This window comes from Jaculus jaculus, chromosome 14, assembly GCF_020740685.1.
Source record: "Jaculus jaculus isolate mJacJac1 chromosome 14, mJacJac1.mat.Y.cur, whole genome shotgun sequence".
Lineage (NCBI taxonomy): Eukaryota > Metazoa > Chordata > Mammalia > Rodentia > Dipodidae > Jaculus > Jaculus jaculus.
This window is the reverse complement of record NC_059115.1, coordinates 83894726-83921881: the sequence shown is the minus strand read 5'-3', so window position 1 is coordinate 83921881 and position 27156 is coordinate 83894726. Positions and strand designations below refer to the sequence as shown.

The following is a 27156-nucleotide window of genomic DNA, read 5'->3' as shown; positions in this document are numbered from 1 at the left end:
GCCACTGCAAACGAACTCCAGATGCATGTGCCACCTTGTGCCTCTGGCTTTGTGTGGGTATTGGGGAATTAAACCCCGGCCTTCAGGCTTTGCAAGCAAGTGCCTTTAACCACTGAGCCATCTCTCAGTTCGATTTACATGATTTTATTGGTTATTGTCACACTGCTGGATTCAGTTCACACACACATACGTGTGTGTGTGTGTATGTATATACATATATACATTTTATTTATTTATTTATTTATTTATTTGAGAGAGTGAGAAAGAGGCAGAGAGAGAGAGAAAATGGGCACACCAGGGCCTCTAGCCACTGCAGACAAATTCCAGATACATGTGCCACCTTGTCCATCTGGCTTATGTGGGTCCTGGGGTATCAAACCAAAGACCTTTAGCTTTGCAGGCAAATGTCTTAACCGCTAAGCCAGCCCCATTTGTCTCTTTGAATTTCTGCTTTCTTCTTGTGGTTATGCTAGGTTTAATGAATGATTTTATGATTTTTTTTTTTTTTTTTTGAGGTAGAGTCTCACTCTAGTCCAGGCTGACCTGGAATTCACTATGTAGTTTCAGGATGGCCTTGAACTCATCCTCCTCTCTCTGCCTCCCAAGTGCTAGGATTAAAAGCATGTGCTACCATGTCCGGCTGACTTTATGAAATTTAAATGTTTTATTTTTTTGTGCACTAAGAAAGTTGAAGATGTCTTGGTTTTTACAATTAAAATGACAAAAAAATAGAAACTTGAAGAAATGGAAAAATTGAGGTAATCAGAAATAAGGTAGTAATTACTTGGAATTTTGTGAAAATCTCCTGTTGTTAAAATGTCATTTTAAAGCTAGAGAGGAAAGTCAGGAATGGTGATACATACCTGTAATCCCAGTACTCAAGAGGCAGAGTTGGGAGGACTGCCACAAGTTTGAGGCCAGCCTGATTGACATAGTGAGTTTCAGGCTAGCCTGGGCTACATTTGGAGACTTACGAAAAAAAAAAAAAAAGGAAAACATTTTCTACATGAGAAATACATTCATTGAGCAATGGCTATATGTCTTGTACTCTGTTTAGTTTTAGTTTGTCCAACAAATGTTGAAGAAATATCTTTGTCCCTGTGGATGCTAGTTGAATATACAGACAAAGATGCCTGTAGAGTGAAAGGACCCTTTAGTAACCAGTAGAAGTCCATCATACAAGGTCTTGCAAATTAACATGAAGATGTATGACTTAATACAAGAATAAGTGCTGTTTTTTCATTGAAGGATGATATTAATAAATGGTAAGGATATGTTTATGCTTTTATTAATGTAATTGATTGACTTAGAGAAATTGTGTAAATAACATTTCAATTACTGTCATCTTAAAAACATGTGGAGAATTAGAATTTCAGAATGGGAAAGGTGCAAACTCAAGTGTATCTAGTAAGACCTCATATTATGGCTAATATAACCAAGCTCAGAGAAGGGAATTGCTGTCTGGCACCTGTGTGTAGAGACTGTGAGTTGTTCTGATTCCGAGTCCATTGCTAGAAGCACCATATGTGTTCCTTGTTCACATTTCTTACATCAAAATTCATGGGGAGTTTGGAGCTTAGACTTGAAGCTCTGCGTAGAAGTAGCAAACGGTAAGGATTACAAGTTTTGACTCAAGTTTATAAAGGTCTGGATTTGAGCCTGCTTTTATCATGTACAAACTTAAAGCCTTGGGAAGTTATTTAACTTTTTAAATCCTCAGTGTACTATTTGCTAAAGTACGGTGAAGTACTTGCCCTACATGAATGTTGATAGGATCTGCTGTGCTCTTTAAAAGGCACTAGTATTTAGTGTTAATTATTAGCACTGAGGTCTTTGCTCTAGGTAATCTCACTAGGCTAGACCAGTGTTGTCCCATTACGTGGTATAGCAGTGGGTGCTGGCACAAAATACCTGGCCAGAGCAGCCTTTGGAAGGACAAAGTTATTTCAGCTCACATTGTTGAGGGAAGTTTCATTATGGCAGGGAAAGCATTACAGGCCTGAGCAGGAAACCTGGGTCACATCTTCTCATCAATAGGGATAAAGCAGTGAGCATGCACGCTAAGTGCAGCAAAGTGACCATTACTCCACAAGACCCCTCCCCAGTGACCCACTTCCCCTAGCAAGATGCACCTCCTAAGGGCTCTACAATTGTCCCAAACAAGCAGTACCACTAGCTGGGAACTAACACATGAGGCTATGGAGGACATTTTAGTTTGAATCCACCACATGGACCCCTTCAATAGAAGTATTTAATATTCAAGTTGGCCATGCGTGGTGGCACATGCCTTTAATCCCAGCACTCTGGAGGCAGAGGTAGGATGATTTCTGTGAGTTCAAGGCTACCCTGAGACTATATACTAAATGTCAGATTAGCCTGGGCTAAAGCAAGACTCTACCTTGAGAAACTCGAAAAACCAAAAAATAAAAATAAAATTTAAAAAAATAGAAAAAAAAAAGAAAACTGCACACATGTCTATTTTGTCTTGGTTTCAATTTAATTCTACTTTATTTAAATTCAGTTCTCACTCCCTCCTTGTTTTCTTACTGCTGTTTCAATCACCATGTCTAACTGCATTTGGGAAATATTAAATGGACAGTCCCAGAAATAATTCATAAGATTTATTGTATTATTATGATTGTTTTATTACTATCAGTCTGTTGACATTGCCTAATTTATGAATTAAACTTTATCCTAGGTACGTATGTGCAGGAAAAGAACATAGTAAAGATAGGGTTTGGTTTCTGGTGCCTTATAGAATGTCTTAGGGCCTACTAGAATCTTTTTTATTTTTTACTTTTGTTGTAATACTGGGGGTGGAACCAGTGTTATAGATCCAGTCCATGTAGTCTTTCAAAAATGGCCTGCAATTTAGTATTCTCATGTATTTCTTTTTTGGTTTTCCGAGGTAGGGGCTCACTCTGGTCCAGGCTGACCTGGAATTCACTATGTAGTCTCAGGGTGGCCTTGTACTCATGGCTTTCCTCCTACCTCTGCCTCCCGAGTGCTGGGATTAAAGGCATGCGCCACCATGCCTGGCATGTATGTTATTTTTTAGTTAAGGTAATATAAGTGCATTGTATGAGTTTAGTTGAGTCAGCACTTGGGAAGTGGAGTCTGGAGGATTTTGAGTTTGAGGCCAGCTTGGGCTCTACAGCAAAACCCTGTTTCAAATAAAATAAAAAATAAAAATAAATCTTGTCCATAAAAAGTTTTTTGGGGGCTGGGAAGATGGTTCAGCGGTAAAAGGCATTTGCTGAGAAAGACTGCTGGCCCAGATTTAATTCCCAAGCTACCCATGCAAGCCAGATATAAAAGTGGTGCAAGTGTCTGGTGTTCATTTGCAGTGGCAAGGGACCCTCATGTTCTGCTTCCATGCACATAAATATTTGAAAACGTCTCCCATAGTTTAAGATTGCTATTCATTTGTCTCAATCCATTCAGGTTGCTATAATAAAATATCTTACACTGAGCAATTGATATACAGCAGAAATGTATTGTTTGCAGTCTAAGATCAGGGTATTAATAGATTTAGTCTTGTATCTGAGTCAGTGATTCTCATAGATGGTATTGTCAGTGTGTCTTCACATGAGAAGCAAGCTCTCTGGGACCTGTCTGTAAAAGCATTAATGTCCTTCATGAGGGAAGTTCTCTCATGACTTAGTCACGTCCCCACTTTCTAATATCATTACCTTGGTGATTGAACTGCAACACATGAACTTGGGGTAGGGGGAACTATGACCATTCAAATTATAGTAGCACTTGTTTTTATTTTGTAACACAAAGGATGTCATCTGTCTTGCTTCATTTAGATTTAGAGTGACATTTATAGTAAATTGTTCTTTCTTCTCTGCCCATTTAAAACTTTGAGTCTGGAGATTGGCTAGCACTAGGAAAAGATCTGAGTATTTCCTCTATAATAGTCACATTTTTGGAAGCTTATCTTTCAGTATTAATCAGAGACACACAATAATTATATGTTATATTCTGTGGTATTCTAAATCTATGTCAACTGCCTTAATTCCTGCCTTTTTCTTGGGGTTCATATTTTTTAATCATATATTGAGCTGCTGATTATATTTAAGTAGGATGCTGCCCACTTTAAAATGCAGCATTATTTTATTTACAGCTGACTCAGTTATTCATTAGTAAGCAGCAATCTCAAAATGTAATGGCTTAAAACAACAATCGGTTATTCATGATCCTGTTATTTGAGCTCGACTTGGCTGGCATCCTTTTTTCCATGTGACTTCAGTCATCTGACAGTTTGAATGCATGGTTTCAGATGTCCCTACTCTAGACCTGCTTGTTCTGTGGTGACTTCAGTGTGGGCAGCAGTTGGTTGTCTTGCATGTGGCTTCTTTGCTGGGAATCGATTCCTAGCCTTTTGCACAGCGGCAGCAGTACTGCAGGAGAGTAAGCACTGAAGCTTCGAGGCTTCTTGAGTTACATGTCTCTTCTGCATTCTGAGGGCCAGAACAGGCCTCCTGTCATCTTAGATTCAGAAAAAAGGAAGGGGAGGATTAGATTACATTTCCATTTATATACTTATTTAATTTGCAGGGGAGGGGGAGAGAGGAGAGAGAATGGGCACTAAAGGGCCTCCAGCCACTGCAGATGAACTCCAGATGCATGTGTCACCTTGTACATCTGGCTTTATGTGGGACCTGGGGAATCAAGCCAGGGTCCCTTAACTGTTGAACCATCTCAAGAGATCTTTTGGTATCTTCCAGGTACAAGTCCTTTACCACTCTGTGATTTGGAAATCCTTTCTCCCAGTTTTCTGTGTTTCTTGTTGTCCTTTGACCTACAGGCAAAAAAGTTACAATGGGGATATATCTGAGTGAAGGTCACTTGCCTAGCACGTGTGAGAATCTGGGTTTGGTCCTCAGACACACCCCCCAAAGCACAACAGTTTTGATCAAATCCCAGCTATATTACACCCCCATTTTTAGAGACAGTCTCACTCGATAGCCAAAGCTAGCTTAAACTAATGATCCTCCTGGGATTACAGGCATACCACCATACTGGACAAATTATTTTTTTGTTGCTTGTGTTTCCATGTCATATCTAAAAGTTCTTTGCTAAATTCAAGGTAAGGAGGATTTATCCCTGTATTTTATTTTTTTTAATTTTTTAAAATTTATTTATTTGAGAGTGACAGACACAGAGAGAAAGACAGATAGAGGGAGAGAGAGGGAATGGGTGCGCTAGGGGTTCCAGCCTCTGCAAACGAACTCCAGACGCGTGAGCCCCCTTGTGCATCTGGCTAACGTGGGACCTGGGGAACCGAGCCTCGAACCGGGGTCCTTAGGCTTCACAGGCAAGCGCTTAACCGCTAAGCCATCTCTCCAGCCCACTGTATTTTATTTTGTGAGCTTTATAGCTTTAGCTAGATCTTACATTTAATTTTAAGATTTATTTTTAGTTAATTAGAAAAAAGCTCAGGCTGGAGTGATGACTCAGTGGTTAAGGTGTTTCTCTGCAGAGCCTAATGTCCTGGGTTTGATTCCCAAGTAAAGCCAGATGCACAATGTGGTGCATGCATCTGGAGTTCGTTTGCAGTGGCTAGAGGCCCTAGTGTGCCATTTTCTCTTTGTCACTCTTCTTGCAAATAAATAAAATATTTTTAAAATGTGTGTGTGTGCATGTGCATGCATACATTTCCATGCATGTACATACATGTGGGTGTATGCATGCCTTAATGAGCTTGTGGAGGTCAGAGGACAACCTCTGGGTGTTGGTCCTCTTTCTACCTTCTTTGAGATAGGGTGTCTCATTGTTCTGCCACTGGGAAGGCTGGATGGCTCAGGAGCTTCAGGATTCTCCTGGGACCATCGTTCATTGTCTAGGCACATTAAGATTACAGGTAATTGGGCATTCAGGCATGTGCTGCATTTTGCTCCTGGCTTTATATGGGTACTGGGAATCAAACTTGGATTAGCAGGCTTCTGAAACACATAACTTCAACCATCAAGCCATTTCCAAACCCCCTTTTACTTAGATTTTAGAAATATTTTATTAGAGAAGAAAGAGGCAGATGAGAGAGAGAGTGCGCGCGCGCAAGGGAATGGGTGCACCAGGGCCTCTAGGTACTGAAAATGATACATGTGCCACCTTGTGCATCCAGCTTTATATGGGTACTTGGGAATTGAACGTAGGTCCTTCGGCCTTGCCAGCAAGTGCCTTGACTCCTAAACCATCTCTCCAGCCCTTAGTTCATTTTTGTATCTGGAATGAGGTAAGGGCAGACTTCATTCTCTTGCATGTGGATATACAATTGTTCTAGCACTATTTGTTGAAAAGACTCTTCTTTCCCCATTGAGTTGTCACCCTTATTGAAAATTTCAGTATTCTTGGGCTGGAGAGATGGCGTAGCGGTTAAGCGCTTGCCTGTGAAGCCTAAGGACCCCGGTTCGAGGCTCGGTTCCCCAGGTCCCACGTTAGCCAGATGCACAAGGGGGCGCACGCGTCTGGAGTTCGTTTGCAGAGGCTGGAAGCCTTGGCGCGCCCATTCTCTCTCTCTCCCTCTATCTGTCTTTCTCTCTGTGTCTGTCACTCTCAAATAAATAAATAAAATTTTAAAAAAAAATTTCAGTATTCTTTTTATTAAAAATTATTTCTGACAAATTATTTTATTTTTTTATTCAGCTTCACTAAACTGATAGTTTTACACTCTTTTTTCTTAAAAAGTATTTTATTTTTAATTTGTTTGAGAGGGAGAGAAAGAAGGGGAGAGAGAGAGAGGAGAGAAGATAGAGAACGGGCATGCCAGGGCCTCCAGCTGCTGCAAACGAACTCCAGATGCATGTGTCACCTTGTGTATCTGGCTTATGTGGGCACAGGAGAATCAAACCTAGCTCCTTTGGCTTTGCAGGCAAGCACTTTAACGACTAAGCCATCTCTCAAGCCCTCAGTATTTTTCCTTAATGTGTGTTCTTGCAAATGAGAATGAAGTATTTCATTTAAAAGACCCTTATATTTCATGCACAAGGGCTCTCAAATACCTGATATTTCCAGCGCATGTATTAAGTCACCCAACTCCTGAAAGTACAAAAGCGAGTGCTTCAGCTGCATTGGAATCTTTGCATACACCAACGCATAAGCCCAACATGCTGGGTTACACTTCAGCTGCATTGGAATCTTCACGTACACCGACGCATAAGCCCAACATGCCGGGTTACACTTCAGCTGCATTGGAATCTTCACGTACACCGACGCATAAGCCCAACATGCCGGGTTACACTTCAGCTGCATTGGAATCCTTGCGTACACCGATGCATAAGCCCAACATGCCGGGTTACACTTCAGCTGCATTGAAATCTTCGCGTACACCGACGCATAAGCCCAACATGCCGGGTTACACTTCAGCTGCATTGAAATCTTTGCGTACACCGATGCATAAGCCCAACATGCCGGGTTACACTAGCTTTTACCTGATATGACAGGTTACACTAGCTTTTAGAATGTAGCTGTGATATTGTACCAGTATTGAAAACCTGATAATCTTTTCCTAAAAAACTTCCTTAAAAGGAACACTTCCATTTATTCTACAGAATACAGATGAATTACAGATTATAATTAATTTATAAGCAAAAATAATAGAATTGCTTAAACTGATAAAGCGAAGAATAAGTATATATTACGAAGTGTTTTAAATTTTGAGTAAGATCAAGCTTTGAATGTTGGTGAGATCAAACTAGAAATGAGATTTATTGTAAGTGGATAATTATTTGCCTTGATTGATAATAGGAGAAATAAATCAAATATCTGAATGTAAATGAATTACTATATATGACAAGATTTACTTTTTTTTTTTTTTTGGTTTTTCAAGGTAGTGTCTCACTGTAGTCCAGGCTGACCTGGAATTCATTCTGTAGTCTCAGGGTGGCCTTGAACTCATGGTGATCCTCCTGCCTCTGCCTCCTGAGTGCTGGGATTAAAGGTGTGCTCCACCACACCCGGCTAAGATTTCCTTATTTGTGGTTATTGCAGTCAAACACATGGCCACATGCATGCTAGGCAGGTACTGTACCACTAAGATACACTTTCAGCCTTGTCTATAATATTTGTATGGCTATTAAGGAGATTCAGACCCATGCCAAGGGGCTTTGCAAGCAAGTGCCTTTAACTGCTGAGCTGTCCCTGCAGCTCAGTCATTCTTCTAACCCTTCTTACTTGGGCTGTAATCTCTTACTGATTCCAGAGTTGTCCTTCTCCCTGTTCTCCCCATCTGTCTCCAGCAAGACCAGGTGGTTCTCAGGTCTCTGCTCCCCTCCGGTTGCAGACATGCGTGGCTTTGCCCAGCTGCTTCTGTGTGCACTGGGGATGGAGCTCGTGTGCTCTCAGGTCTTTACACTTACACAGGGAGTGCTCTTACCAGCTGAGCTGTTTCTCCAGCCCAAGCTAGGAAAACTTTTTGTCCATTGAACACTTGGGAAAAGTGCATATTGTAGTAACTATTTACGTAGCAGATACTGGAAGTTTCTACCTTTTTCAAGAGAAATGAGCAGTGGTGCAGTTGTGTATGTTGTGAGTGGTAGCATTTTACCTCTAGGAGTCCTTTAATGGTGGATAGAACCCTCATATGGAAATTTGACATAACTCCAAAGTGGTGACAAATGAAAGTTGTAGGTGATGAGAAAACACTATTAGGAGTATGTCCAGGGATAATATACTGGGTGGTATAATTTTTACCATTGTTGACACTGTTTTTTAAGAGCTGAGAATGTGCCTGTGTGGTGGTGCACACCTTTGGTCCTAGCACTAAAGAGACAGAGGTAGGAGGATTGCCATTATTTCAATGACAGCCTGAAACTACATAGTGAATTCCACCAGGTCAGCCTGGGTTAGAGTGAGACTCTACCTTGAAACAAAATCAAACAAAAGAGCTAAGGATGCTTATTTTAAGTTGATTTAATACTGTGGTTTTATATAGCCTAAGTTTTGGCCTCTTAAATAGCCATAAATTTTAGTGAATTATTTACAAGTAAGTAGACTATTCTAAAATGCAAATTGGTATCCTTGGCTTAAAACAAGTATGTGGATGACTTTTTTTTTCTGTTTGAATTAAAAAAAAAATTCAATGGGAATGTTTGTATTTGAATCTTAGAGGAACTTAACATTGAGAATTGAACTCAAAACAAAGTGTACTTTCTGTGAACTATACATACCAGTAGCAAACATTTTGTTTTTAGCCTAATATTAGGGGAATCTGAGGAAGGAATACATGACATTTTATAGATGTTTGTATTCTCCTAACAGAGTAGTAGGTAAGAAAGTGGGTTCTAGAAGCAAGCTGCTTAGATGACCTATGGCAAATTAGTTTTTCTACCTTGAATACTTGTTTATTGTTTACATTTGTCATGACTCTTAATTTACACAAAGATGAGAGCCTCTTAAAATAACAGATATGGATAGTAAAAGTGAAAGATTATCTTTGGTTGCAACAGTGATTATTATTTATCTCATTCTTGTCTGTTTTTTAAGGCAGACTCTAATTTTTATTAACTTTTAAACTTTATGTATTAACAGAAATAGTAACAAAAACAAAACATGTAAATTACTGGTTGCCTTACAAAGCTTAGGAATTTTAGAAACTATTATATGTCACAACATGAACTGAGGATGAGTAAGGAAAGCTCATTCTATTTTTAAGGCAAATTACCTTGTAATGTTGGTTTCAATGGACTATTAGAGAGTCATGCATTTGGTTGTTTAATGTTAGAGATTTTTTCTTTTCAAGGTAGGGTCTTGTTCTAGCCCGGGTTGACCTGGAATTCACTGTGTAGTCTCAGGGTAGGCTCAAACTCATGTTGATTATCTTACTTCTTCCTTGCAAATGCTGAGATTTAAGGTGTGAGCCATTATGCCTGGCCTTAAGTGTTACAGATTTTTTAAAAGAACCTCTTGTGTTATTTTCATTGTATTTGAATTGTTAGTTTTTAAAGTTATTATTTCTGAAGTCATGAGCAGCTAGCAGACAAAAATTCTCATCTCACAGCAAATGTTTTTCATCCATGGGTATATTGTTGTTGGGGATGCTTAGGCTAGGTGATACTAGGTTTCTAAGTACTGACCTTGGGAGTTTTAGCTATTATTTAGTATTATGAGAAAATGTTCTATGAATAATACAGTTACTCTCTGGTATGTAAACTCTGCTCAAAAGTTGATTTGGGCCTGGACCAGAGTGAGACCCTACCTCGAAAAAAAAAAAAAAAAAAAAAAAAAAAAAAAAAAAAAGTTGATTTGGGGTTGGAGAGATGATGTAGCAGTTAAGGCATTTGCCTGTGAAGCCAAAAAACCCAGGTTCAGTTCCCCAGGATCCATGTGAGCCAGATGCACAAGGTAGCACATGCATCTGGAGTTCATTTACAGTAGCTGAAGGCCCTGGCATGCCCATTCTCTCCCTGTTTGTTTTTCTCTCTGTTTCTGCCTCTTTCTGTCAAATAAGTGAAGTAAAATAAAATTTCAAAATTGACTTTGTGTAATATGAGGAAATTTTATGCTCTTCTAGTTCACATATCTTTGCTTGCCATCTCTACTACAGCATACTAAGTGAAAGGATCTGACTATAAGATTATTACATGATTTCATTGATAGAAAAAGTACAGAGAGTATCTCGGTGGTTCCCTGTGCCTGGAAGTGTCGGGGAAATGAAGCATTTCACATTATTTAATGTTAAAAGACAGTAACAAAAAACTCACTAATCTTGGTAAATAACCATTATTTATGATAAAATAAGCTACTTTTGGACAAATTTCTTGACAGTTCTGTAACATAGTAGGCAATTATGTGGGAAAGCTGTTCTCTTACCCTGTCAATTCAGTAATACTTCAGTGGTAAAAGCTGTCATCTGAACAAATATGTGACATGTTATTGTCCTGTCCTAGGTAATCAACCTTTTCATGTGTGTTGACTTTGGTGCAGCCATGCTTGGGCACCTACTTGTATTAGCTACCCAGTTTCTCAAGCTTCAGAAGATATTTTGGTAATTTTATCTAATAGAATGCTAAATTAATGCCTTTATCATTTAAGTATTCAAATGGGGTATTGTTTAGTTTCTGGTTCTAGTGCCATAACTTGGTCTTTCATTATTTTCCTAGTAAGCCTATGTATGTATGTAAAAGGACAATGAGTGATTTAAATTGTGAAGATTTTTATGGATTTATAGCTGGTTAGAAATACTGATTATCTTAAAACAGAAGCTCATTGGTAAAGTGTTTGTCCTGCAAGCGTGCAGTCCTGAGTTTGGATCTCCCAGTGCTGGGGGGGGAGGTGGGCGGGGGGAGGAGGCAGTCGGATTCCCAGGGCTTGCTGGCCAGCTGGTCTAGCCAAATGGGTGAGCTACAGGTTGAGTGAGAGACCCTGTCTCAAAAATATAATGAAGCCAGGTGAGGTGGCATGTGCCTTTAATTCCAGTATTTGGGAGGCTGAGATGGAAAGATCTTCATGAGCTGAAGCCAGCCTGGGGTACAGAGTGAGTTCAGGGTACTCATGGGCTAAAGTGAGATCCTGACTCAAATAAACAAGCAAATATATAAACAGACACAAACAAACAAATGGGAAAAATATGATGGAAAGAGATTGAGGAAGACATCTGCTATTGACCTTTGGCCTTCACTTGCATATATACACATGAATACACCTGTGCACATATATACAAATGCAAAACACACATACCAGGACACATACATATACAGACCTAATGCAGAGATATAATTTCTGAGCTATCTAAAGGTATAATTTAGCATCTTAATATACTCACAGTTGTACAGTTATCACTATTATGAATTAAAAGACATGTTCATTTTAGCTGGGCGTGGTGGCACATGCAGAGGTAGGAGGATCACCATGAGTTCAAGGCCACCCTGAGACTACAGAGTGAATTCTAGGTCAGCCTGGGCTAGAGTGAGACCCTACCTCAAAAAACAAACAATCTTAACCAAAAACCTATATCCTGTGGCTGTCACTTGTTATTTTTCCCCACCCTGCCAGTCCAAGTGACCTGGTATACTTTCTGGACAGTTCTTTGAATGGTATCATAAAATATAAAATTATAATATAATATAATATAATATAATATAATATAATATAATCCTTGATGGAGAATGGAATTTCAAAGGGGAAAGTGTGGTGGGAGAGGGAGGGTATTACCATGGGATATTTTTTATAATCATGGAAAATGTTAATAAAAATTGCGAAAAGAAAAAAAAAATAAAACAACAACAACAAGTCTTTTGTTTTTTTGCACTTTGCACAATGTTTTCAAGGTCTGTCTACATTGTGATGTAGATCCAGACTTTTATTGTCACCAAATAATTCTGTTGCATGGATATGCTATTTGTCCACTCAAACATACATTTGTATTTCTACTTTTGGGCTGTTATGAATAATACTGCTATGAATATTTTTGTACATGTTGGACACATATATTCATACCATTTAATATTTATCTAGAAGTAACTGCCAAACTATTTTCTAAAATGATTTAACCATTTTACATTATCCTTGGTAGAGCATGAGAAATCTGCTTTTTTCCACATCCTTGCCAACTCATCTTTTTGGTTGTAGTGATTCTAGTAGATATGCAATAATACCTCATCATTGTTTTGACGTTTTTTTTTTTTCTCTGATGATGGTGGTGTTGAGTATCTTTTCACATGCCTGTTTCTTGGACATGTTCTTATCTTTTTCTTTTGTATGTGTGTAAATATATAATTTCATGTGTATGTATGGAGGCCAGAGGAAGAAGTCAAGTGTCCTCTGTTGCTCTTATGCCTTATTTCCCTGAGACATTCTCTCAATGAACCTGAACTTACTCATTTTTCAGCTGACCGAGGAGCCCCAGTGATCTCCTGTCTGCTTCATCAGTGCTTGGGTTCCAGGCACTTGTGGCCATGCCCAGGCATTTCCGTGGATGCTGGGGCTGGATTCTGTCCTCACGCTTACTCCACAAGTGCTCTTGCACCCTGGACTCTCTCGCCCTACTCCTTGTCTAGCTGTGCCTGTTCAGATCCTCTGTCTGTTTTAAATGGTATTTTATTACAGAGCTGCATGAAGTCTTTATATATTCTAGACACAAAGCATGTATCACATAAATGATTTGAAAAATCATTTGCAACCCATAGGTTGCCTTTTTGTTCTCTTCATGGCATTTGCTGAAGGAATTTTTTAAAAAATGTTGATTCATTTTGAGATGATCTTTTTTAAATTTTTTTTTTTTTTTTTTTTTTTTTGGTTTTTCAAGGTAGGGTCTCACTCTAGCCCAGGCTGACCTGGAATTCACTATGGAGTCTCAGGCTGGCCTCGAATTCATGGCGATCCTCCTACCTCTGCCTCCCAAGTGCTGGGATTAAAGGCGTGCGCCACCACACCCAGCTAAATTTTTTATTTTTATTTATTTATTTATTTATTTATTTATTTATTTATTTGAGAGCAACAGGCATAGAGAGAGAGAGAGAGAGAGAGAGAGAGAGAGAGAATGGGTGTGCCAGGGCCTCCAGTCACGGCAAATGAACTCTAGACGAGTGTGCCCCCTTGTGCACCTGGCTAATGCGGGTCCTGGGGAACTGGGGTCCTCAGGCTTCACAGGCAAGCGCTTAACCGTTAAGCCATCTCTCCAACCTGAGATAATCTTTTGATATAGTAATTTTATTCATTGTCTATTTAGGTAATGCATTTTTAAAATATTTGTTAAGGATTTACTGTAGATGCCAAGGCATTTGACTATCCAAATAAACAGTTACTGATCTCTGTTGTGCTTTCTTGACTCTATTTTTATACACCCTCCCCTGACTTCTTCCCTTTCTTCTCTCCCTCTCTTCTATCCTTCCTTCCTGATGGGGTCCCACTGTGTCACTCAGGGTATCCTTGAATTCCTGGGCTTAAGTGTCCCTGTGCCTCATCTTCCTGAGTAGTTGGGACTACAGGTGCATGCCACTGGGCCTGGCTATAGACAAATGATCCGTTTAACTAGCTTCATATTGTTTAAGCAGCACTGCATAAAGAATGCGATGGTTTCCAGTAGCAGCTCGTGCCCCCTTCAGTGCTATCTCCTAGCATTGGCCAGTGTGCCATCTAAGTCTGCTGCTAGAGCAATGTATTGTCCTCGTAGACTCAGGTGTTTTATTAAGACTGAGTCTGCGGCTTTAGCCCTAACAGGCAGAGTCCTGCTACAGGGGTCATGTCACTGCCGGCAGATCTGAATTCCAGCCTGAATGTATGCACAGAGGCTTTGACCTCTGCCTGTGCTGGCTTGTGCCGCTGGCTGTTCCTGTGGTGTGTCTGCTTGGATTTATGGATGGGAGCCAGCTTCTGCCATTTGATGGAACTTCCCTTGGATCTGTAAGCTTGAACTAAATCCCTTCCTCCCGTGAACTGTCTCTGATTTGGATGTTCATCCTAACAATGTGGGGCTGATTTGGATGTTCATCCTAACAATGTGGGGCTGACTATAACAGGTACCAAGTTTCTGATGTTTTGGTTGCATAGTTAATGTGACTTATGTGGACTCAGTGGCATACTGTGGCAATGGCAAGTACATGCTCTCAACTTTAAAAAATTAACCACTTAAAATGGAGAGTTAAATGGTTTAAGGAAGTCTTCATAGTTATTTAGAACTTGATGTGCTTATTGTGACTAGTAGAGTATAGAAGGAATGAACTTGATTGTCTCTATGAGACTGTTTCTACTGAAGTGGAAGAAGAGCAAGTTATTCACATGGCAAACGTCCAGGGAGCTCCTACAGTCATCTGACCAGAGAGGAGGCATGGTGGGGCATATCTGCATACAGATGGCATGGAGATATACCTCAGGTAATGAAAGTTTATTGTAAAGATTTTGGGGGTTGGGAAGTTCTACACAGGCATTTCTATAATTGCAATGAAATAGCCTCTTTCTGGGAGCTTATATGTTGCTTCCTTAGATCCCCACACCTTCTGATTCCACACGCTTCTCCCTAAGCAGAGGAATCTATTTTCAGTGAACTTGATCTTTATAAAACATACATGTTAACCTGCACGGATTCAAAGTGAAGCTGGGTGTGGTGGTGCACGCCTTTAATCGTAGCACTCGGGAGGCAGAGGATCACCATGAGTTCAAGGCCACCCTGAGAATACAGAGTAAATTCCACGTCAGCCCTGGCTAGAGTGAGACCCTACCTCAAAAAATCAAAAACAAAAACAAAAAAATCCCAAACCAAAAACAGGGCTGGAGAGATGGCTTAGCGGTTAAGCGCTTGCCTGTGAAGCCTAAGGACCCCGGTTCGAGGCTCGGTTCCCCAGGTCCCACGTTAGCCAGATGCACAAGGGGGCGCACGCATCTGGAGTTCGTTTGCAGAGGCTGGAAGCCCTGGCGCGCCCATTCTCTCTCTCTCCCTCTATCTGTCTTTCTCTCTGTGTCTGTCGCTCTCAAATAAATAAATTAAAAATTAAAAAAAAAAACAAAAACAAAACAAAACAAAGTGAAGATTGATGTCTTTGACCTTTTTTAAATTTTTTTTTAAATTTTAATTTATTAATGAGAGGGAGGGATGGAGGGGGAGAAAGAGAGAGTCAGAGAGAGAGAGAGAGAGAGAGAGAGAGAGAGAGGGAGGGAGGGAGGGAGAGGGAGAGAGGGAGAGAGGGAGAGAGAGGGAGAGAATGTGAATGGGCATGCCAGGGCCTCTAGTCACTGCAGAAGAACTCCAGACACATGCACCAATGAGCTTATGTGGGTTCTGGGGAATCAAACCTGGGTCCTTAGGCTTCATAGGCAAGTACCTTAACTGCTAAGCCATCTCTCCAGCCCCCCCCCCTTTTCCTCTTTTGTTTCTCTTATACTCCCTCATTTTTGAGCATTCCTGGGGCTCTTGGGAATTGCAGGACTGAAGCAATATAAAAAATACAGGGACAATTATAGTGGCATGGGAAGGAAAGGAGCTTTCTACATGGAAGCCTGGTTGAAACCTCTTGTCAACTGAAAATAATTCCAGCATAATTAATATTTGGTATAAAGGTTGCTGATATAGGGATAGTATTTTCTTTAAGAATGTTTAAAATACAAAGCTTGTCATGATGGTTCATATCTGTAATCACAGAACTTGGGGGGGGTCTGAGGAAGGAGGATTGCCATGAGTTCAATGCCAGCCTGGACTACAGAGTGAGTATCAGGTCAGCCTGCCCTAAAGTGAGACACTGACCCCAAACAAAACAAAAACCAAGAAACAAACAAAACCAATAAATGTTAAAATAAGAAAATAAGCATATCGTCTTAATGCTAATGATCTTTGGTAAGGGCTGTCTCCACTCCCATATGTTATCTTGGGACAATTGTTTGTTCATTTCATTAGTCTATTTATTGACTTTTAAAAATTCCTTGTTTGAGCTTTAAAACTATATTCTAGCTATTAATCTTCTACCACATGTATAGCTGACAAATTCTGTAGGCTGTCTCTTCACTTGATTTTTTTATTTTCTGTATGGAAGCTTTATGAAGCCATATTTATCGATTGTTGTTTATTTTCTAAGCAACTGGAGTCCACAAAGAATCTTCACCTATGCCTATATCTTGAAATAGTTCCACTGCTTTCCCCCAAATAGTTTCAGAGTTTTGGGTTTCTTACAATTCAGTTTCTTACATTAAAGTCTTTGATCCATTCTGAGTTGATTTTTGACAGGAGGTGGGGGGGAGGAGGGGAGAGATAGGGATCTGGCTTCATTTTTCTACTGTGAATAGACAATTTCCCCAGCACCATTTGTTAAAGAGGCAGTTTTTTCTCCAATGCCTATTTTTGGTGTTTTTGTCAAAAGTCACTTGGCTACAGCTGCATGGGTTTATAACTGATTCTTCAATACACTGTTTTTGTTAGTATGGCTCTGAGGTATAACTCAAACGAGTATGGTGATACCCTCAAACCTTAGTCTTAAATTTTGTTCAAAACTTATTTGTTTGAGACAGACCAAGCATGGGTGCTTTAGGGTCTCTTGCCATTGCAAATGAACTCGAGACACATGTACCACTTTATGTGTCTTGCTTTACATTAGTACTGAGAAATCAAATATGGGCCATCAGGCTTTATAAGCAAGCACTTTTAACCATTGAGCTATCTCTCTACCCCAAGCATCATTTATTCATTCATTCTTTTTTTTTTTTTTTTTTTTGGTTTTTTCTGGCTCAGGCTGACCTGGAATTCACTATGTAGTCTCAGGGTGGCCTCGAACTCACGGCGATCCTCCTACCTCTGCCTCCCTAGTGCTGGGATTAAAGGCGTGCGCCACCACGCCCGGCAATTCATTCATTCTTTGATTCTTTGAAAGAGAAAGAGGCAGATATGAGAGGTGGGGGGGGGGGAAGGGAGGGAAAGAGGATGGGCCCACCAGGGCCTCCAGCCATGGCATATGAACTCTAGGTGCAAGGAGTCTACCCTGTGTATCTGGTTTATGTGGGTACTGGGGAATCAAATCTGGGTCCTTAGGCTTCGCAGGCAAGTGCCTTAAATGCTAAGCTATCTCTCTGGCCCATTGCAGTATTTTAAAGTTTGTTATGGCATATATGAGGTCTTTGATTTTGTATATGTGTGGTTTGATTGTAAAATGCCACCATGATCCAATGTGTTTGTGATTAAGCTCCATGCTAGATCCTTAGCTGGTGGAGCTCTGAGAGGTGGAGCCTTACTAGAGGAGGTGTGTCACTAGAGGAAGACCTTTTCATTAGCCCAGCCCCATTGGGCGTGCCTAGTGAGCTCACTCTTGCTGCTGCTTCCCTACTAAGGAGACCCTGAGACAGACGGCTGCTTGTGTCATTCTTTTCCGGCCATGACTTCCTCCTGGTACTGTGGTGCTTCTGGTCAGTGGGAGGTGACTGCTGTATTATGTTAATCTTGTGTGTGCTGATGAGAATGTTCTCTAAGCATAACTGTTTTCTGATAGAATCCTTAGTGTCTGTTATGTATAGAATCATATTATACAGATTAGGGTACTTTGACTTTGTCCTCTCCTATTTGTAATCCTTTTATTTCCTTTTCTTGTGTTAGTGTTCTAGCCAGACTTTCAGAACAGGACTATAACAATAGAGAAAGTGGACACCAGTGTCTTGTTCCTGATTTTAATGGAATTGCTTTACATTTTTCCTCATTTAGTATAATGTTGCAGATGGGTTTGTCATATATACAGCTTTTAATTGAGATGTTTCTTCTGTTCCTCATTTCTTCAGGGCTTTTATCATGAAGAAATGTTTGCTGTGTCATTGAGATGATGATGTGATTTGTGCTTGAGTCCATTTATATGATGCATTGTATTTATTGATTTGTGGCTGTTGAAGTATTCCTGTATGTCTTGAAGGAAGCAACTTGATTATGGTGAATGATTTTTTTTTTTGGTTTTTCGAGGTAGGGTCTCACTCTAGCCCAGGCTGACCTGGAATTCACTATGGAGTCTCAGGGTGGCCTTGAACTCACAGCAATCCTCCTACCTCTACCTCCCGAGTGCTGGGATTAAAGGTGTGCGCCACCATGCCCGGGTTGAATGATCTTTTAAATATATTTTATTTATTTATTTATTTGAGAGAGAAAAAGAGGCAGAGAGGAGGGAAAAGAGAGAATGGGCACACCAGAACCTCTAGCCACTGCAAACGAACTCCAGATGCATGCGCCACTTTGTGAATCTGGCTTACGTGGGTCCTAGAGAGTTGAACTGGATCCTCTGGCTTTGCAGGCAAATGCCTTAAGCACTAAGCCATTTCTTTCTCCAGCCCTGGAATGATCTTTTTAATGTGGAAACAAGTACATTTAAATTTTGTTTTTGTTTTTTGAGGTAGGGTCTCACTCTGGCTCAGGCTGACCTGGAATTCACTATGTAGTCTCAGGCTGGTCTTGAACTCATGGCAATCCTCCTACCTCTGCCTCCCGAATGCTGGGATTAAAGGCATGTGCCACCACACCCAGCTTCATTTTAAATATTTTTATTTATTTGCAAGCAGAGAGACAGACAGACAGACAGACAGACACACACACACATACACACACACACACACACACACACACACACACACACACGCAGAATGGGCACGCCTGGGCCTCCAGCCACTGGCTTAGTCTATCCAGTGATCTTTCTATCTTCATCTCCCTAAGTGTTAGGTTTTTGGGCATGTGCAGTCATGCCTTGCTTTTTATGTGGAAGCTGATATCAAACTCAGGTTCCCATGCTGGTTAGCTGGTGCTCTTACTCACTGAGTCATCTCCCTATCTCTATATTGGTTAATTTCTTTGAAAGGTTTTTAAAACACTGTTAAAAATATTTTATTTATTTATTTGAGAGAGAGAGAGAGAGAGAGAGAGAGAGAGAGAGAGAGAGAGAGGGAAAGAAAAGAGGCACATAGAGATTGAGCACACCAGGGCCTCCAGCCACTGCAAATGAACTCCAGATGCATGTACCACCTTGTGCATCTGGCTTACTTGGGTACTGGGGAATTGAACTTGTGTCCTTAGGCTTTGCAGGCAAGTGCTTTAACCACTAAGCCATCTCTCCATCCCTAAAGTTTTTTTAAAAAATAATTTTTTATGTATGTATTTGCAAGCAAAGAGATAGAAGAGTGATAGATAGAATGGACATGCCAGGGCCTCCCCTTCCCCACTGCAAATGAACTCCAGATGTCTATGCTACTTTGTGCATCTGGCTTTACATGGATACTGGGGAATTGAACCTGAGTTGTTAGGCTCTGCAGGCAAGTGTCTTAACCATTGAGCCATTGAGGTAGGGTTTCATTCTAGCTCAGGCTGACCTGGAAGTCACTGTGTAGTTCCAGGCTGGCCTTGAACTCATAGAGATTCTCCTACCTTTGCCTCCTGAGTGCTGGGATTCAAAGAGTGTGCCATTGTGCCTGGGTGAAGCCTACTTTTAAGGTTGTGTCTCACTGTAACCTAGACTTGACCTGGAACTCATTATGTAGTTTCAGCTTGGCCTTGAACTCATGGTGATCCTCCTACCTACGTCTCCCTAGTGCTGGGATTAAAGGTATGTACCACCATGTCTGGCTTTAACATTTCTTTTCTTTTTTTTTTTTCTTTTAGTTTTTCAAGGTTAGGTCTTGCTCTAGCCCAGTCTGACCTGGAATTCACTATGTGGTCTTAGGGCGGCCTCGAACGCATGGTGATCCTACTACCTCTGCCTCCTGAGTGCTGGGATTATAGAAATGCTCCACCATCCTCTGTGTTTTATTGACCTTTTTAATACACATATGTCCATATTTGTTGTTCTTTGTAAGCCAGTGCCTCTAACCACTGGGCCATCTCCCCAGGTCCCATATAGTTGTTCTTATTTGTCTGCCCCTTCCCTCTTGCTAGCCCACTTCCTCTCCTCTAAAGCCTCCTTCTGCTTTCTTGTTACCTGTAAGCCCTAACCCTTTCTTCCCCGTCTCCTCCCTGTCTTCAGAGCTCCTTTTCCCCTTTCATGGTCCTCTTTCTAGTTTCATGATGCCTCCCATCCCCAATACACATTTAGATGCCACATGAGAGAAACATGAATTATTGGTCTGAGTTTGTCTTATTTCACTTAACCTAATGATTTCCATTTCCATCCCTTTTTCTACAAATTTCACTTTTCTTTCTTGCTGAATAGAATTCCATGGTGTATATATACCACATTCTTTTTCTGTTGATAGATCTGTAGGCTGGTTTCACATCTTGGCACTGTAAATATTGCAGTAGTAAAAGTGGGTGTGTAAATGTACCTGTGGTATGTTAAATTACAGTCTGTGGGTATATACCTAAGGTGGTGCAGTAGTTGGGAAACATACTTACTTCTCTAATGGATTCACATTTATGTTCCCACCTATAATGAATAAAGGCTCCTCTTTCCTTGCATCACACTGAGATTTGTTGTTTGGTTGCTTACAGATAGTTGTTCTGGTTGGGGAATCTCAAAACATTTTTAATTTGCATTTCCTGATGGTGTAAAATGGTCATCTATAGTGATACTTTGACTGCTTTTCCTACTTGTAACCCTTCCATTTCTTTCTCTTGCCTTACTTCTCTAGCTCAGACTTCATGCATGGTGTTGCCTTGTTAATCTTCTGGTTTCTGACTTGTCAGAATAGCTACCACAGGTTATTTTAGCTTCCTTTCCCCTGATAGGCTGTTTCTGTCTAACTGCCTGTGGGGTGTCTTTCCCAATGGGGTGTGGTTCTCAAAGAGAAGAGAAATCTCTTTGGATCTTGTGTTTAATCCAGTCAGCTCTGCATCTTTTAGTTGGTGAATTGAGGCTGTTTTTGTTTACGATTATTATTGGAAGGAGTTGGCTGTGTCCTCTGATTGCGTGGGTAGTTTCTCTACTTTGTCTGATTGTTGTTTGTTCTGTGGTTCCTCCATTATTAGCATTAGGGGTTTGCTCATTTTCTGATGGACAAGATGGATTTGTTTCTAGCTCTCTCTTTCCATCTATTCCTCTCATGAAATTTTTTTTTTCTGTGTTCTTGTTATTGAGACTTTATTCCTTCTCTGTGTAGTGAACTCATTTGACTAATTTTTTTGCAGTGCCATGCTGGTTGTCATAACCGATTCATTTAGTTTGCAGTTGCCATGAAATGTCCTTATTTCTCCATCATTTTATTTATTTACTTGTTTATTTGGTGGGGGGGGCAGATGGATATGCCAGGGCCTCTAGACACTGCAAACGAACTCCAGATGCTTGTGCCACTTTGTGCATCTGGCTTACTTGATGTGGTGGTTTGATTCAGGTATTCCTCATAAACTTAAATGTTCAGAATGCTAGGTTCCCAGCTGATGGAGATTTGGGAATTAATGTCTTCTGGAGGCAGTGTATTGTTGGGGGCAGGCCTATGGGTATGATAGCCAGTTTCCCCTTGCCAATGTTTGGCACACTCTCCTACTGTTGTTGTCCACCTGATGCTGGCCAGGAGGTGATGTCCACCCTCTGCTCATGCCATTGTTTTCCCTTACCATCATGGAGTTTCCCTGCAAGTCCTTAAGCCAAAATCAACCTTTACCCCCCATAAGCTGCTCTTGGTTGGGTGATTTCTGCCAGTAATGTGAACATGACTGCAACACATGGGTACTGTGGAACTGAACCTGGGTTTTTAGGCTTCATAGGCAAGTACCTTAACCACTAAGATATCTCTCTAGCTCCTCTCTGTCACTTAAAAATCTTTTATTTTTATTTATTTATTTGAGAGAGAGACAGAGAGAGGGAGGGAGAGAGTGAGCGAGCGAGCATGTGCACGCATGTGAACGAGCAAGAAAGAGGCAGAGAGGAGGAGAGAGAATGGGTGCCAGAGCATCTAGCTGCTGTTGCGAACAAACTCCAGACACTTGCACCACTTTGTCCATCTGGCTTATGTGGGTCCTGAGGAGTCAAACCTGGGTCCTTTGGCTTTGTAGACAAGCGCCTTAACTGCTAAACCATAATTTTATGCCCCTGCTTCTCGTCACTTAAAAAAGATAGCTTTGTTTGATTTTGGTTGCCTATGTTGACTTTCAAGACAGGAAGGACATCATTCCATGTTTTCCTGGCTTTTTGAGTTGCTGCTGAGAAATCTGCTATGCTTGCCTTTGTAGGCTTTTTAAATTTATTTTTTGCTATTTTTCCCTTATAGTTTATTTTATTTATTATTTTTAAATAAAGGATATATTTTTATTTTTATTTATCTATTTGAGAGTGACAGAAAGAGGCAGAGGGAGAGAGAGAGAGAGAATGGGCACATCTGGGCTTCTAGCCACTGCAAACAAACTTCAGATGCATGTGCCACCTTGTGCATCTGGCTTATGTGGGTACTGGGGAATTGAGCCTCACACTGGGGCACTTAGGTTTCACAGGCAAGCGCTTAACTGCCAAGCCATCTCTCCAGTCCTGTTTTTCTTTGTTGTTGTTGTATTGTTTTAAACAAAGCCTCACAGTTCTTTCCTGGGAATGATTGTGTCCCTTGGTGAGTTTGTACCAGGCTCCTGTGCAGTGGCAGGAGCGGTGCCTTCCTTTCTTTCCTTAGGTTTAGTCACTCTCTGGTGCTCCTAGAGATTCTCGGCTGCAAGATCCCTCACCACACTTCCTTCTTTTCTTCTTTTATGTTCTTTTCCCTCCCCTCCCCTCCCCTCCACTTATTGACAGGATCTTCCTATGTAGCCCAGGTAAGCCTTGAACTCTGGAGCCTTCTGCCTTAGCCTCCTGAGTAGTGAAAGGATAAGCATGTACTACTGGCTTAAGAAAAAGTTTTTTTTTTTTTAAATTTATTTGCAAGGAGAGAGAGAGAGAGAGAGAGAGAGAGGGAGCGAGGGAGGGAGGGAGGTAGCCTGTCTGTGCCACTGTGTATTTTGCTTTACCTGGGAACTAGGGAATCATACTTGGATCATTAGGCTTTGTAGGCAAGTGCCTTAACTGCTAAGCCATTTCTCCAACCCAGTTTTATTTTCAATTGATTTATTTGCATATGTGCATGTATCAGTATGCCATGGCCTTTTGTCTCTGTAAACATATTCCAGATGCTTTTACCACTTGGGTCTGGCTTACATGGGTGGTTTGGGAATTAAATTTGGGCTAGCAGGCTTTACAAGCAAGTGTCTTTAACTGCTAAGCTATCTTCCCTGCCTCAAAACCTATTTATTTTTTAACATATTTATTTATTTGTAAGCACAGAGAAAGTGAGAGAAAGAGAGAAAGTGAGATAGAGAGAGAATGGGCACTCTAGGGCCTGGAGCCACTGCAAACAAACTCCAGATGAATGTGCCCCCTTGTGCTTTTGGCTTATGTGTGTCCTGGGGAAATCAAACCTGGGTCCTTAGGCTTTGCAGGCAAGTGCCTTAACTGCTAAGTCATCTCTCCACCTCCAAACCCATTTCTTTTCTTTTTCTTCTTTTTTTATTTTGGTTTTTCGAGGTAGGGTCTCACTCTAGCTCAGGCTGACCTGGAATTCACTATGGAGTCTCAGGGTGGCCTCGAACTCATGGCAATCCTTCCACCTCTGCCTCCTGAGTGCTGGGATTAAAGGCATGTACCACCACGCCTGGCTATTTTGATTTCACTTAAGAAATATTTATTTATTTGAGGGAGGGAGGGAGGGAGGGACAGGGGGGGAGAGAGAGAGAGAGAGAGAGAGAGAGAGAGAGAGAGAAAGAGAGAGAGAGAAAGAGAGAGAGAGAGAGAAAGAGAGCAGTTGTTCCAGGGCCTCTAGCCGTAGCAAACGAAGTCCAGACACATGTATCACCTTGTGCATCTGGTCTATGTAGGTACTATGGAATTGAACTTGGGTCCTTAGGCTTCTCAGGCAAGCACCTTAATTGCTAAACCATCTCTCAATTTTGATAGCATATTTTTGCCCTTATGTTATGCAGGTCTTATGTAGGTAGTGATAGCCACTGTGCAGTCATGAGCGCAACAACCACTTTGTGTCTGGAAGGCAACATTTCTTGGCTCTTACATTCTCTCTTACCACCTTTTCCACAATGGTCCCTGAGCCTTGGAGGGTATAATAGAGATATCTCTCAGTGCTGAATACTCCACTGCCACTTCTCAGTACTTTGGTGAGTTTTGAGTCTCCCCAGTAGACCCCACCCTCTGAAAAGAGAAGCTTCTTTTACCAAAAAAGAGAGTAGCATTAATATATGGACATAAATATAAATATTTAGTGGGAACTTTGGGCATAATGTATCTGCTTAGCTAAACAACAATAGTAGCTTCCCTGTAGTACTTATGACCTCCCCAGCCATAGGCTTTTAACTAAATTTTTAGTACCAGGCATAAATTTGCTCCCACAGGGCAGGCTTCAAATCCAAGCAGAGAGCAATTGATTTCCCCCACAACAGACATGCCATCACTGTGCTAGTTGGCACATTTTGTCTGGCTGGCCAGCCTTAAGCTTGTAGGGTCCACTGCTGGCTAAGACCATTGATGACTTTTCTCCTGAAACATGACAGTTAGTTGGCCATGTGGATTTGATGAAAGTCTCTGCCTCTCCATTTTAAATCCTCTCCTAAGTTATGTTCATTTCAGTGGCACCAATATGAAATGTTTGACTAGGTATTTATGTTCCTGTTTTCTTAATTTTATTCTGAGGCATAATCCCTGTTTCTGCTTTTCATACTTTTAGGTGAATTGTCAGGGGATCCCTAGGGATGCCTTCCCTTGTCCTTCCCATTTTATTGTTGGAGTAAACCTAAAAGGCTTTATCAGTTTTCATTTATCCTTACTGAATACTTTTTAAAAAGGTGTAGGCACAGAACCCCCCTGTCATGCTGGTGCTACGTAAATGTTCTGTCACTGAGCCATATCCCTAGCCCAGCACATGCTTTTCCCCAAGTTTGAGGTTCCTTTGCCAGCTTGTTTCTTTTCACTGAGAGAGAAGGCCATGTCGAGGTGAGGAAGGTGGTAAGGCTGAAGAATAGGCCAGGGGGAGGTTAGGAGGTCTGAAGCCTTAGTTTCATTTGAGGAATTTGTATTTTCTCTTGCAGTTGGTAGCGGTCCTCCTCCTTCTGCCTCCTGAGTGCTTGGATTATGCCCAGCATAAGTAATTTTTTTTTTTTTTTTTGCTTTTTCGAGGTAGGGTCTCACTCTAGCCCAGGCTGACCTGGAATATACTATGTAATCTTGGGGTGGCCTAGAACTCATGGCGATCCTCCTACCTCTGCCTCCTGAGTGCTGGGATTAAGGGCGTGCGCCACCATGCCCAGCTATAAGGAATTCTTTTTAAAGGGGACATGAAGGTAAGCATGATGACTCATGCTGGGTACCCTGGCACTAGGGAGGCTGAGGCTGGAGAATCACAAGGAGTTGATGGCTAGCCTGGACTACATTCAGAGTAGGACCTTGTCTCAGAAACAGGTGTGTGTCTGTGGTGGGTTAGGGGATATGGTCTTTATATGAGTCCTAAAGGTGATAGTGAGTTTACCCAAGCTTTGTTCAGATGGTATATCCAGTCAGCTCCACACAGCTAGTGAGAGATGGTGTACTGTTGATTGCCATAGAATAACTAGCAGCTGATTTGCTTCTAACCTGACTTTTATTTGTTTTTCTTTGAGGGCTGTGAGTTCACATTTTACCTTTGTTGAAACATATCTGAGAGTACATCTGATAATCTGCTTTTATTTTCCTCTGTTGGTTTTGCTGGGAGACTAAAGATTCAGGTAAGCAAAAACTAAGTAACTATCAAAATTATTCCTGAAGAATAAGTAATCTTTTTTTTTTCCAAATTTTATTCTAGGATCCATCAGTTACACAGGTGACAAGAAATGTTCCTCCAGGACTTGATGAATATAATCCATTCTCGGATTCTAGAACAGTAAGATTATTCTTTTCTAGTGCATGTGTGTGTGTGAGGTATGTGTGGGTTTGCTTGTGCATGTAGGTGCCAGAGGATAACTGTGGGTGTTATTCTTGAGGAATGCTGTCCATCTCTTTGAGATAGGGTCTTCCACTGGCTTACAGCTCACCAATTAAGCTAGACTAGCTGACCAGTGAGCCTCTAGTCTCTCCTACCCCAGCACCAGCACTGGGATTACAAATGTATGCCACTAAGTCATTTTTTTTTTAAACGAAGGCACTGGGGATCAAACTGAAGTTCTCATTCTTGCAAGGCAAGTAGTTTACCAGACTGACCTGTCTTCCTAGCCTAGTACTATTATTCATAATTGTACCTATGTTTTAAGTGTTTAAGTGAAAATTAAGAAGGGATTATATTTTAATTAGGTTCGCTTTTTTATTATTTTAAATATTTTATTCATTTGAGAGAGAGAGAAAGGAAGAGAGGCAGGTAGAGAGAGTCACGGAAAGTCTTCTGAAAGAGAGTGGTGTAAGTAGGGCGAGGTGTGACAAGAAACCTGGTTACAGTGCAAGCCTTGCTTTGGATCACCCAGCAGGTGCTGCCTCAGAACCAGGGAGACAATTGCTGTCAGAGAATGTGGTGCATTTCCACTATACCTTTTATGCGATGTAAAACACAGTGAAAAAAAAAAAAACAAACCATTAAACGTTCCTTTGTTTCTTGTATGTGATTTCAGAAATTAAAAAAAAAATTTTTTTGTTAACAACTTCCATGATTGTAAACAATATTCCATGGTAATGTCCTCCCTCCCCCCGCTTTCCCCTTTGAAACTCCATTTTCCATCATATCCCCGCCCCCTCTCAGTCAGTATCTCTTTTATTTTGATATCATGATGTTCTCCTATTATGATGGTCT

The 27156-nt window shown here is 41.0% G+C and overlaps 1 protein-coding gene across 2 annotated transcripts in view; it reads left to right on the top strand.

The window, feature by feature from the left end:
* The window catches only part of Scamp1 (secretory carrier membrane protein 1), a 95760-nt gene that overhangs the window by 3413 nt on the left and 65191 nt on the right, over nt 1-27156 (top strand). For both annotated transcript variants that reach the window (XM_045134035.1, XM_045134036.1), the window contains exon 2: nt 26182-26259. In XM_045134035.1, the coding sequence (XP_044989970.1) occupies nt 26182-26259 (78 nt within the window). The remainder of the gene's footprint in view (nt 1-26181; nt 26260-27156) is intronic.